Source organism: Acipenser ruthenus, chromosome 9 (assembly GCF_902713425.1).
Source record: "Acipenser ruthenus chromosome 9, fAciRut3.2 maternal haplotype, whole genome shotgun sequence".
Lineage (NCBI taxonomy): Eukaryota > Metazoa > Chordata > Actinopteri > Acipenseriformes > Acipenseridae > Acipenser > Acipenser ruthenus.
Genome location: NC_081197.1, coordinates 21,041,986 through 21,055,599, shown reverse-complemented (window position 1 = coordinate 21,055,599; position 13,614 = coordinate 21,041,986). Strand labels below are relative to the sequence as shown.

General features: G+C 40.8%; 1 protein-coding gene across 4 annotated transcripts in view; it reads right to left on the bottom strand.

Annotated features, from left to right (window-relative positions):
• Positions 1-13,614, bottom strand: part of LOC131737891 (cell adhesion molecule 2-like) — a 660,024-nt gene that overhangs the window by 38,212 nt on the left and 608,198 nt on the right. For 3 of the 4 annotated variants that reach the window (XM_059029678.1, XM_059029679.1, XM_059029680.1), the window contains one exon: positions 8,597-8,716. The exons of the other annotated variant lie outside the window; for it this stretch is intronic. In XM_059029678.1, coding sequence (XP_058885661.1) covers positions 8,597-8,716 — 120 coding nt within the window. The remainder of the gene's footprint in view (positions 1-8,596; positions 8,717-13,614) is intronic. 4 annotated transcript variants of the gene reach the window in all.

The window sequence follows — 13,614 nt, the reverse complement described above, 5'->3', positions numbered from 1 at the left end:
CCGAACGTCCGGATAACTCAGTGGTATCTGGTGCTGCAACTCTTTACCTTCCAGGTGAAGTATCTTGCAGGTAAAGACCACCAAAATACTGATTTTTTTCTCAGGAATGAACACCATCTGGGATTAGGGTTAGCTGAGTGTTCGTTCGGCACCACTCTGAGGGCTGGGTTATGTGATTAGGAGGGAGGGGATGCAGCTACGTGAGTACGGCCCTTACACTGAAACTAATGCGCCGGAGCGCAGTTGTTGTTTTGTGTACAGGGTTTGAGTAGGACTGGGAGCTGTGTATTTATTTTTGTTGTTAAACGGGCATTTTGAAAAACTGTACTTGCTGTTTGGACATTCACTTCTTCCTCCCCACACCACTCACCTCCTGACACACAAAGAGTTATGGGCTTCTAAACTGTAATTGCCCGTGTAGTTCAATAGTAATTACATTGTACACATACAACCTGTGCAGCAGAACTACAAAAAAGATTAGCAATTGGATACATTATATTTGTAAACAAACTACAGTTACATTGTAACTACAAAAACATGCGTGTAAATAGTGTAATTAGTGTAAATGTTAGAAACACAATACAATGTGTAATCAAAGATTCTACTGATAACTTTTGGATTAACAAAGGCATTTGTGTACAACACTGGATCCAATCCCTTCTTGATTCTTTTATTATGCAGAGAGGACTAATTGCAATACAGACACCAAAAATAAAATAACTTGATTAACAAAGGATTCTACTGTATATTATACTCTTATGTAAAATATTTATTGACAATAAATTGGAAGACATCTAACCAATAATGTTTGACATGCAGAGGATTTTAAATAATTAATCAATATACATGCTTTAAAAAGTAAACTACTAGGTACTAATCATTGGTGGTCACTGTGGCAAGGCAAAAGCCCTGTAGATGTAAATAGTGTGTGGGGGAATGTAAGGAGAGGGAGTTTAGGTGAATGACTGCAAATATTTGGATAAGCTTCTTAATCCTTTGCAGTCCATTTATTAAGTGCGTGTCAGGCGCGTCAGGTCCAATTTATTTTCACACGCGCAGTTAATTTTAGACGTGCTGTTTAAAAGTATTTTTTTTTCCATAGTCAAACGGGTTTAAAAGGCCCTGCATATCAACAAAGCACTCACTAGGCATCTCCAGCCCCTCCCCACCCTTTCGTTCGCTACAGCTTTCACATATGCTACGAAATAAATAATAATAATAATAATAATAATAATAATAATAATAATAATAATAATAATAATAGTCGTACATACCGATCAATCATCTCCTGATCACTCGTTTTATCACCAAACGCCTCAATAATGCAATCCAAGTCATTATTTTATTACTATAACATCTGAAAAAAAGCTCTGCAAATGTCCGTGATATTCTCTGAGCGCTGATGCAGTCACAGCCAGCTTGTTTCCTTATGGCCGCCGTTATCTGATGCCAGGGGCAAGTATGACTATTCATGAGATACGCCCTTTTTTTCCAGCTTGTCTCGGCTTCTGCCGCTCCCACTCGGCCATTGAATGGTTTTCTCGGCTTTTTCCGGATTAAAAAACGACTAGAAACCTGTTTTTTGCGTCTTTTTGATCATGTCGGGCAGGGTCCGACATTGGACCGGATAGGAATAATTGCAATGTCGGACCAGGTCCGACATAGGACCGCAAAGGGTTAATTCCATTTTGAGACCTTACTCACCCACAAGAGGCCACGTGCCAATATGTAAAAGATGAGCAGAATTGTGCTGAAGGACTAGCCAGTCGCTCATCAGATCTGAATTATTTTTAACATTAGTGGGATTTCTGGAATGTTGTGTTTCCATCTGCTGTCTCAGTAGCCTCCGATGGTGTTATCTTGGCTATCTTGTGTAAAACAGTTATTATGAGCTGTTATGTGAAGAACACGATTTTGCAAATGCAAAATAAAATATGTTTGTCTTCAGTTTTACAGAGATTGGTAATTTGTGAATCTGCTTTTACAGTAAGCAATTACATAACTAGCAATAAAGCTGACTGGTCTGTTTAGAATTATATTACACTTACACTTTATATAACACTTTTTTTGTCAGTGAAGTGGCTAAGCTGTAGTAATGGCAGCTGCAAAAAACAAACAAACAAACAAACAAAAAAACTACAAGCAATGTCTATCTACATGGTTGTGATAAAAGCATGTCAAATATAACTATGTATTGATATTGCTTTGGTTTAAGTGACATTCTGCAGCAAGCAATGACAATTATATTGTCAAAGTATTTCATCCTTGTAAATATAGTAAACCACTATCACTGCCATTGGATTTTGAATATGTTGTGAATGTTCAGAAAAGCCCCTGCGGCATTCAGAGCAGCTTAACATTCATAGTTGCCACAATGCTTAAGTATGTACCCCACTAACATACAGTGCAGTATGTGTCAGTTCTTGCAGGGACCTTAACATATTAATGGCAATTTTAGTTTCTGTTAGTTTAGTTAGAAACATCTACTGATACCTACTCCCTGAAAAAATGCTGTAGTAATGTAGTAATGGGACTCCAGAGTCAACAAAGCTTGAGACCACAGGTTATTACAGATCATTTTTTATATAACATTTCAGATTTTTAAAAAATGATTACTGTATTAACCCTGCTCTCAGCTGTCCAAGAGATGTGGCTTGGGATGTAAACACTGATACATAGAACAAGGCATGCAGAGAAATACAAAGGCAGGGATGGAGCAGAAAAAATAAGATTAAAACAAGTAAGAAAAGTAAAATATCCAATTATATTGTCTCTAAGTTACAGGTGCTCAAGGTTCAGCATCCTGAACGCTTCAGTCATCTCCCAACAGCTATGATTATTATGTGTGTATGGGTTGATTTACTGTACAGACAGGAATTGTATAGACTGTAATGTTGGATTGGGGATTTCTTTTCTAATGGATTGGGGATGTCCTTTAACCTGATTGGTCAATATGAGGTCCCTAATCTCTGGTAAAGGACCTTGAATGTTATCTATCAAAGTATGTTTAACCTCTGTTCCAAATCAATCTGCCATAAAATATGTAAACACAGTATTCATTTAATTTCAATCTATCTATTTAAATTTAGTATAGCAAATAAAGTAAAAAATAAGTAAATGGAAAATAGTGGTTGCTGTAAGCTGCAAAACAGTAACCACAATAGCAATAGCAACTAGTATCCAGGTTGACCACCAACCAATACTTTTGGGATATGCCTGCCTTAAGTAGGTATTCGCTGAGTATTGTATGTCAGAGCTGCCGATAGGCCCCTCTGTGGAGTGACGTCCTCGGTCCCGCCTGCCGAGGGAATAAATAGTCGCTCCGTGGAGCTCACTTCCTCTTTTGCCTCTCACCTATGGTAAGGTACGCTTCTGTGTCACTAATCCGAGTGTATTTTTTGAAAGAGCTCCTTTGAATCGATTGTAATTCCCTTGCATTCGTGCTGCGAGCCGGCTTGCCACTCTCATGGAATCAGCAGTTACATTTGAGTGTCTTTACATTTACATTTGAGTCTTTTTTCCTCCTTCTTCACGGTCTGCTTCACTGTGTAGCAGGCCATATTTTCTCCATCGTATGACTGTGACTGCCTGTGCAGTATTGGTGTGTGCGTGTGTTGTCTTGCAACCTACACCTTCAGGGAGAACACCATTCCTCCACCATTTGCTGCCCCTGCCTTTAAGTGAGTCTGCCGGCTGTCGTTCGCATAGCTCAGGCAAAATAAACAAGAGTCAGTCAGCCATGTGTTCCTCCACCGGGGCTTTGCTCTAGGCTGCTCTGCTGTCAAGTAGACCTCGTCGGCTGCCTCGGCCCACAACCTCAGTACTTTGGGCCTTCAAAAAAAAAGTGTGTTCTCCCTTCTGTTTTTTCCGCAACTAACTGAGCTCTCCCCCGCCCCCCGGTGCTTTGGTACATTGGTATATGCTCAGCCCTTGGTACTTCTGTGCCTCGGTGTGCACGGTGCGTACGGTACTTTGGTACCTCGGTGCACACAGTGCCTCCGTGCTCGGTGTGCTTGGTGCACACGGTGCTCGGTGCACTCGGTGCTTGGTGCACGCAGTGCTCAGTGCGCATGGTACTCAGTGCACACGCTGCCTGGTACGCATGGTACTCTGTGTGCAAGGTATTCGGTGCACTCAGTGCGCACTGTGATCAGTGCGCACAGCACCTCAGTTTACGCTGTACTTGGTCCACTCGGTGAACACAGTGCTCGGTGCACACGGCATTCGGTACACACAGTGCTTCGGTACCTTAGTGCACGCGGTGCTTAGGCACTCCAGTGCTTTCTACTCGGTGCAAGATGGTGTGCAGTGCCTAGGGTTATACCCAGCTAGCATGTCTTTGTTCCATGCTTGAACGTCCTGCAGGGTGAACATGCCCCAGGAGGATGGGCATACATTGTGTGTGCAGTGCTTGGGTGTCCAGCACGCCACTTTAGCCCTAGGGGACAAGACATTCTGCGACAACTGTGCGGCTTTCCAGCCCCGGGTGCTTCGCAAAAGGCTTGACAGGGTCATGGGGATGGAATGTTCGTCCCCTTTGACTGAGCCGTCAGAGGTCCTAGGAGCCCCGGTTCCCCACCCTCCTCCAACTGTCCCAGAGCCCCTCGCAGGGTATTCCCTGTGCACAGGCTCAGCCGCCACCCTCGTGCAGCCGCTCCCCATCTCCACAGACGGCATAGTGGGTTATGCACTCGAGACAGGCGAGGGATGTTATGGACCAGATGGCCCAGGTCCTGGAGCTGTTGGCGTGGCAGCAGACTGCCGCGTCTCTGCCAGTGCCTGTCCCAGTACCAGCCCCTGTCTCCCCCAGGGGAGTTCAAAGTGAGCTGGAATCGCCGACACGGACGGCAGAGGAGGAGGATGCGCTCTCTATATCAGCCTCCTGGAACGAGGACTCCTTCCCCACTGAGAGGTTGCCTCAGAAGCTAGTGCATCCCCGTTTTCGAGCTCCATGTTGGCTCTGATGGGACACGCTGCAAACTTTTTGCAGGTCCCTTGGGCGACAGCGGCTGAGCCACACCGGTCTGTGTTCAGGACACAGGCTGAGGCTCCCGCCCTCAGCCCTTCCTAGCGTCCCTTCTGGGATCGTCCGACCTCAGCGCCCAGTGTGCTGAAGCAAGCGCCCCCGCGCAGACAAGCCGCCTTTCAGTGGGGCGTATTCGAGTTTTCTGTGCTGCCATTCAGCCTCTCCTTAGCCCCCTGCACCTTGTCGAAGTGCATGGATGCAATCCTAGCTCCATTGCGACTAAAAGGGATCAGGGTGATGAACTGCCTGGACGACTGGTTGAACTGTTCCCAGTCGCAGGAAAGAGCAGTGGCCCACACAGCAACAGTGGCAAACCATCTAGCGAGACTGGGTCTCGCTCTCAATGAGGCCAAGAGTCAATTAATACCGTTGCAGTGTACGGTCTTTGGTCTCTGGCTGGATTCCCTTACCATGCGAGCCTATCTGTCGGACGACGGAGTAGAGGCTATTCAAAACTGTCTGGCCACTATTTCAACAGGGGTCCACAGTGCAATTGCTGTTGTGTCAAAAACTATTGGGTCTGATGGCTGCAGCCTCATCAGCTATCCAACTGGGGTTACTGCATATGCGCACCATGCAAGTGTGGCTCAATGCCTTTTGGCTACACCCCAAGTGAGACTGATGGCTGACGGTGTCTCGCTCATGTTGGGAAGCCCTGTGCTGGTGGAGGCAAACCTCCCACCTGTGCAAAGGTGTATTGATGGGAGTGATACACAGCCGTCAAGTGGTGATGACAGACACATCCAACCTGGGTTGGGGTGCGGTCTGGGCAGGCAGAGGAGTCAGCGGGTCCTGGACAAGTCGCTGGACATCCCTGCCATAAATACACTGGAACTCTGTGGGACATATTCCCTGAATACAATAATACATGAACGTGTATTAGAAATATAACTGGATTCATTAATGAAACTGTGTGTCTTGAGAAACAGGGCAAACTGCTGTGTCTTGAGAAGGGAGCCTCTGGTTTGCAGACAGAGTGAACTGTGTGACCTACTGATTAGAGGACCGACACCTGAACTGGATTAGGCTGAGCAGACAGTTGAATTATGTACAGATAAATCACACGTGCAACAACCACCGTTTTGACGCAAAGAAGCGATTTCTCAGTGGAAAAGGACATTAAAACATGAAGGACTGTGAGTTTAAAAAAAGGCAAGATACACAAATGATCTCATGAAAGTGGCTATTTAGCAGAGTGAAAAAGACTAAATATCCAAGCAAAACTGAAAATGTTGCACTCCACATCGAATGCTAAACAAGGTGCTGTCACTCTGCTAAACAAAGCTGCAACTCTGGGACTCTACCTAAAAACAGAACCAAGATGGGACTCTGCCTGAAAACGGGCCCAAGACAAGAAAGCAAGCTGCAAACTGCAATACCACAAGCAACGAGACTGAGGCCTGGCTGGAGGACGGCTGTAAAACTTAGACAAACCAGTCTGGGTCTGTTGTACACCTAAAACCACAGTATCCCAAATAAACTGTGCCCTGCTACCTGCATAGCTAAAAGATTCAGCGAAGAGGACAGAGCGGACGGGCACTGTTGTTGATCCTATACTGAGGACTGAAGACTTTGTTGCAGCTATTTGTTGATTCTATCGAGAATTGAAAGCTTTGTTGCCGAGTTTGATCCAATGTGGGATTGAAGACTGTTGCGGAGAGGAGAGTTTTTGTACTGGACACTTCAACAGATTGAGTTTGCAAGCCAGTGCACCAAAAGTCTAAGCTTCAAGGAACTGTTGAACATAATTCCAGTTGCATTTTCCTTTCATGGAACTAAATTAATTAATTGTAACACATTCACATAGAATTGAACTGTTTATTATTTAGTTTGCACACTTTGCATGTGAAATAACTTTTAGTGACTTGATGAAGTAACTATAAGTAATCTACCTCATATTGTTGTATAAAGAATTTTGTTAAAAGTAAACTTGCCATATACTTAATCTATATACCATTAATAAGCTTAATGTGATATATTCTAAGATTGTCTGCATTATCTCAGATTTACTCTGTGCTTGGATGTGTGTGTGAGCGAGCGACTAGCAACGTCACAGCTTGCTCGCGCTGCAGTTTGTGTGTGAGGAGACAGGCAGTGTCATATTTCAATTGCCTGCTAGTCAAGTTAAGGCAGTGAGAGTTTTGAATTGTGTTTTGTACTTAAAGAGATTTACTTTCTAACTTTTCTGATTTCTGTTTATTATTTGTGTACTTAATAACATACTACTATTGATTAAACATTCCTTGTGCCTGCACGTGAATGTGTGTTAACAGTAAATCCTCGATCTTTGTAACACGTCAATTAAATATTGTTAGCAAGATAACTAATCAACCCAGATAAACATTCAATTATCAATTATTTAGTTGTTCCTACAGCTCAGAGCAGTGTACCTTGCTCTCCAGCATTTCCTTCCTGTGCTCCAGAACAGACATGTCCTTGTGCGTACCGACAGCATGTCAGCAGTGGCGTACGTGAACCACCAGGGTGGGCTTTGGTCCCCGGGGTTACACCGCATTGCCTTTTGGCTGCTGATCTGGGCACAGAAGCATTTATTGTCCCTCTGGGCTGTTCACCTCCCCGGAGTGGTGAACTGGATGGTGGACCTTCACTTGAGGGAGGGCCCTCACCCGTCAGAATGGCGACTCCAACCTCAGGTGGTTCTGCGCATTTGGGATTGCTTCAGGGAAGCCCAGGTCAATCTCTTTGCCTCGGCAGAGACGACTCATTGCCCCATGTGGTACTCCCTCCGCTGTTGTGGAGGTCCACTAGGCATCGACGCTCTATCCAACAAATGGCCCAGAGCACTTTTATACACTTTCCTACCGATGCCGCTGCTCCCTTTTCACAGTTCTCCTGGAGGCCCCCTGGGAGATCCCGCTGCACATGGCCCCTGAACGGGACTTTCTGTCCGCCTTATGGCTCTCAGATGCGGAATTTAGTACACTGCAGAATGCTAGGGCTTCCTCCACAAGAGCAATATATGCTTACAAATGGAGGTATTTTCAGAAGTGTTGCATGGCCAGAGGTCATGACCCCATCTACTGCCCCATAGCAATTATTTTACGGTTTCTGCAAAATCTGCTAGAGAAGGGGAAGGTCCCTCTCTATGCTGAAAGTGTACTTGGCAGCTTATTTGCATGCCACGTCTCTATAGACTCAGTTTCTCCGGAAATTGAGTATATATGGAACCAATTTTTTCTTAGCTGTTTTAGGCAGAAGGATATTTAATAAAAATAACCTTTTTGTTAATTAAAAAAAAGTATACTTTTTTTAAATTTAGTTAGTTAACCCATTTTATAAGTGTAATAAGGCACTTCAGGATGTGTGATATATGCCACTTGCCTTCGCCTTGCGGTTGCAATGCCCCCGGGCCGTGGTGATTTTGGACTGTATCACACACCCTGTCATGCCTTATCGCTTACACATACATATATAATATATATATATATATATATATATATATATATATATATATATATATATATATATATATATATATATGACACACACACACACAGAGTATATATATAGTGTATACAAAGTATATATAGTGTGTCTGTAATACTGTACCTGTGGTGCTGGGAGTTGCTGCAGATGTGGCTGCACAGGTTTCTATCGATACTGTGGTTGTGGTTGTTGTTGTGGTTTGGGGAGGTGTGGTTGTGGATGGAGACAAAGTTGTGGGAAAATCTGGTGAACAGGAAAACAAAACAAATAAAAGAAACCAAAAGGTAAACATAAAAAAAAAATGTGTTTAAATGTAAACAAATAATAAATGATAACACAATTGATTATATATATATATATATATATATATATATATATATATATATATACACACACTGTATATATATATATATATATATATTACAAAGTAAAAATGTCATAAGAAAAAATGTAGCCAAGTGATGCTGAATGAACAAGCTCAGAAACCCAAAATGTTTTATACACATTTCCAGAACCCAGAAAGTGACCAGACATGTTTTGACATTATTTGGCAGTCTTAATGTTTATTTTTCCCTTAATGTGTATTTTGGGCAGGGCTAAAACCATACTCATAATGAATTCTCGTTTATACGTGTTACCCTGCACACCCATATTATTGACTTATTCAACACTTGTTGTTCTGTGCCAGTTCCAAAATTCAGCACTACATTTCATAGCAGCCTTTAGTCTATAACCATATCCAATCAGCTGTTGGTCTGTCTGACTGGGAAATAAAGATTGTGAGGCAAGGGCTAGGCAAAAGAATGTACTGCAAGCAAGGCACAACAATAAGCACTCAAAAACGATGGGGCAATCTAGCATTAGACATATATTAGGCATATCTTAATGTTATTGGATTTTTTGATGAACAGAAAAGTTAGCTTTTTTATTGTTTAATAAAAAAAAAATGTTACACTATGTAAAATTTTAAACGTCAATTGTTACTTGATTTATTTTGCCTTTGGCCTAGAGGAAAGCAATTGGTTAAATATCTAAGTCCATTTCTATTGGTCACTCTGCCATCCTGATCTGTATGGTTTGGAAACACAGGAGCTATATAAATTATTAAATCATTAGAAGATACGGTAGCAATCTATGAAACTCTAATAGACAAATATGCCTAGAGGCTACAGTAAAGTAAATTCTATATACAATTATTTACAAGGCAACTTACTTTTCCCTGTTAAACTTGAGATACTAACCACAGTTGAACATCAATAACCGAGGGTAAATGTATTAGGCAAATAGGACTGTACTCATAAAGTATCGTATGTATAAAGCACGTTATGGTTGAATGCTGCCTGTTTTTGTTCTTAAATTTGATCTGCATAAATTATTCATAATTCATTGATGAACTATTCAGCTATACTGTTGTGAGTAATGTGTCTATGAGTGGATTGTTCCATTGTTCTACACAGACAAAAGGTCTATTTTGCTTTTTTTGGTAACTTTCCTATTTATTATAGGAGATGCTTAAATGATCTGTTCAAAAACATTTCGCATGTACAAAAATGGCCCAGCCATATAAAGATCTAACACAGTGGTTCTCAAACTTTTTTGCTCGCGGATCACCCGAATTTTAATTTTTTTATCTCGGCAGACCAGACAATAAAAACAGTTTGTCTCGAAAATGTAAATGGTCTGTGATAATTCTATGCTTCAGCATAATTCGACTGGTCAATACTCAATTTCCAGCTTTGTTGTGTTATTGTTAGCCTTCGTGCCGGTCTCCATCACTCCGTAAACAGTACTGACATAAACAGCAATTAGCCTGTTAGTGACCAAGCATTTAAAAAGGCCAATAATGCATTTAGCAAAGGCCATAATGTATTACCTTCTCCAGGTTAGCGGTAGTAATACATGGATAGTGAACTTTTTCTTTGCCTTCTTTTCTGTATCTTTTCATTATCAACAAAAATACATGATTGGCATTTTTAAATGCTTGGCCACTAACAAGGCTAATGTCAGCTCTGTTTACGGAGCAATTATGACCAGCACAGAGGGGTCATTCATTTGAATTAATTACAATAAATGGAAACATTGAAATCCTCCATTTTAATGTTTACAACAACAGAAACTTGTTTGAGGGGATATTTTTTTCTCCAAAGCGGAAGGATATATCTTTTTTTTTTTAATACATTTTTTTTATCGTATCTGTTTTATAAGCAGGATAACACACCCCAGGGCTTGTGTGTTGTGTTGCATTAACACACGGCTCTGTTGGTTGAAGGCATGAAGCTTTGCTTCATACCTCCAACCCAATTACGAGAGCAATACACGAAGACTCCCTAGTAAAGAATACATTTTAGACACTCCAAAACTAAATATGACGGAGAGTTTAAACCTTTTTTTAACTTGGAGATATTCTCCATGTATGCATTTTCTTCCTGCTTTTTAAGGTCTCAAATGTTGTGTTTTCAATGGGATCTATAAACTATGCTGCTGCTTCCTTTCCGTAATTATGTAATCTTTCCACGGACCACCTGAAGGGAGCCGGAAAACCGCTGCTCTAACATAAAAGTAGCTAAAGTGGGGGCCACGTTTGCCCCAATTGTTTCTTGTCTGACTTAGCCACTTTTACATCTTTACAGGGCTGACACCTTTTTGTATATAGTGTATAACTATAATGCTGACATCTGTTTTCATTTGTCTTAGGCTGTGTTCACACTGGGTCCGTTTACAGGGTTTAGTCCGCACTTGATATGGTCCAATATGTGTGGTGTGAAGTGTGAACAACAAAGTCCGCTTGGGAAACCGTACCGAGTCCACATAAAGACATTTCTGCGACAGAACGGAGACAAATCCAATAATGCAAGTGCTTTATCGAAGTGTCAGGTCTTAAATTCAAAGATTACTATCCTATACCTGTATTCAGATCCCTCACAATGTGCATTCAGCCTTTCCAACAGCTCATCCTGTTCTATATTACCAGTTTCTTTTGCAGACATTATTTTTAATTCTCATGTCATTTTAAAGCTGGAAAACATTTGCTGCTTCAGTATGGGCTATTAACAAATACATACGGACTTTAACAAATGTATTACTTTATCCCTAACCAGTCAAATGGATGCATGCAGACTGACTACAGATTATTATTATTTTCTCTGTTTTCTAAATCCACGTGCAGGAATGAAGGTCAAAGTTTGCACATGTGCAGTACGCTGTCGGAATAAGTTTTCCGAAAAGTGTGTTTACATGATATACATTTTGTTAGTTTTCGGAATTTAATCAGACATTTCTAGGTGCTGTTTTCCAAAAACTGACTTTCGGAATATTCTGATACATTTTCAGAAAACTGTGTTTACATGACTTTTGATATCGGAATTAGTTTTCCGAAAACTTGGTTTTCCGAAAAATATCGGAATACTTATGCTCATGTAAAAACACTTTACATTTCACCCAGTTCTGACAGACCTTGTTGACTGAAGCAGAGCCAGAATGCTCTCATTCATTTAAATGAAGCACCTTTGAAATAGTAAACTATTCAGTATTTTCTCAAATTACTTTGTTTAATGCCAATAGTAGGAGAACAGTGCAGAATTGCATAAACTGCATACTGCACTATTCTCTTACTGTAGGCATTCAAGAAATGTATTCATTAAATTAGCGAAGTGCTCCCCCAGTGCTTTCTTCCACAGCAATATGTAAGAATCTAAAACATGGTATCAAAAATCAGAGCAATACATCAATAGCTGCCATCTTTCAATATGCCTTGCAGAACCTTTAAAAAAAAAAAAAAAAAATCGGTGGATAGCCAATAATCACTGGAAAAACCCTATTCCCATTAAAAAATAAAACCTACTACAAAAATAACAATAAATACATTTCCCAGTGCTGCTGTCCCGCCTTCCTGACTTGCATCTATCATTGATTTGTTTTCAATACTTTAAACCAGCCCCAACTACTGAATGACACCACATTCCTACATTTCTATTGGAGACTCCGCTTGCAAGATTTAAAACGAAATTACAATCAGGATTTAAAACAGAATTGTGGCGAAATGTACAAAAATGCCTACACACAAAAACCCCAGAAGAATGTGCCCGTGCCCATAGGGATTTTGTTGTGGAAGACAGCAATGGAAAGAAGGTACAACTTAAGTGTGCAAGTACTGTCGAGTTACTGCTATACATATTTTGACAGAAAAAAAAAAAAAAAAACCGCTCAAGCATTTTGGAAAGTAACCGAAAACACTTATTTCATACAGTATATCAAACGAAAGCCCCGAAAAAAAGATGATTTACATAAAACTCGAAAAGAGTTAAAAATAAAAACTGAAAAATACAATTAATAAAACCCGAAAAACCGAAGCCCTAAATATATTTAAAAGAAAGAGAGTCCAGCTCTTCCAGCAAACAACTGCTTTCGGTATACAGTCACGTGGGATGTTGACCCCACTGTGTGAAAGGGATAATAGATACCTAAGGGTACTTTTATGTTTAATGACATTTTGGAGCAAATAGTGATTTAAAAAAAAAAAAAAAAACATAAAAAAATGCCACTTACATAATGTATATTTAATTATTTCCATGTGACCATTAAAGCCACTGCTCGTCCCTGACAATTTCAGGATTTGATTTTCTCCCTCTATTTGCACCAGCTCTCTTTTAAGACCATTTACCTCATCCTTTTGATGGTTGTAATAGTGACGCTATTGAAAGTCAATGTGTATTTTTAATGTCAAGCTTGAAACCTTTCTTATTTGATAAGACTACAGCACAAAACTCTCTTCACAGAAACAAACAGCTGCACATTTATATCCTACCCTGCTGTCTTGTAGTATTACAGAGTAATTTACAACGTTTTATAGATGAGTCTGAAGGTCTGTTAACTGAATGTGACTATTTATCACCCTTTATGAGCTCAGATATGTGGTTTATCATGTATCTGCAGACTCTAATGAATGCCATCCGCTTATACATTTAATAAATTAGAATTAAAGTTGAACATGGTGATAAATAATACACTACCATCATCAGATGGCATGTATTGCTTTTAGCACTCATGTCATTAGCAAATTAGGGTCATATGTGAGCCGAGCACAGTCAGTAAGATCAGCCTATATCCTTTGCACTTGATGAATACCAGTATCATTTAACTGC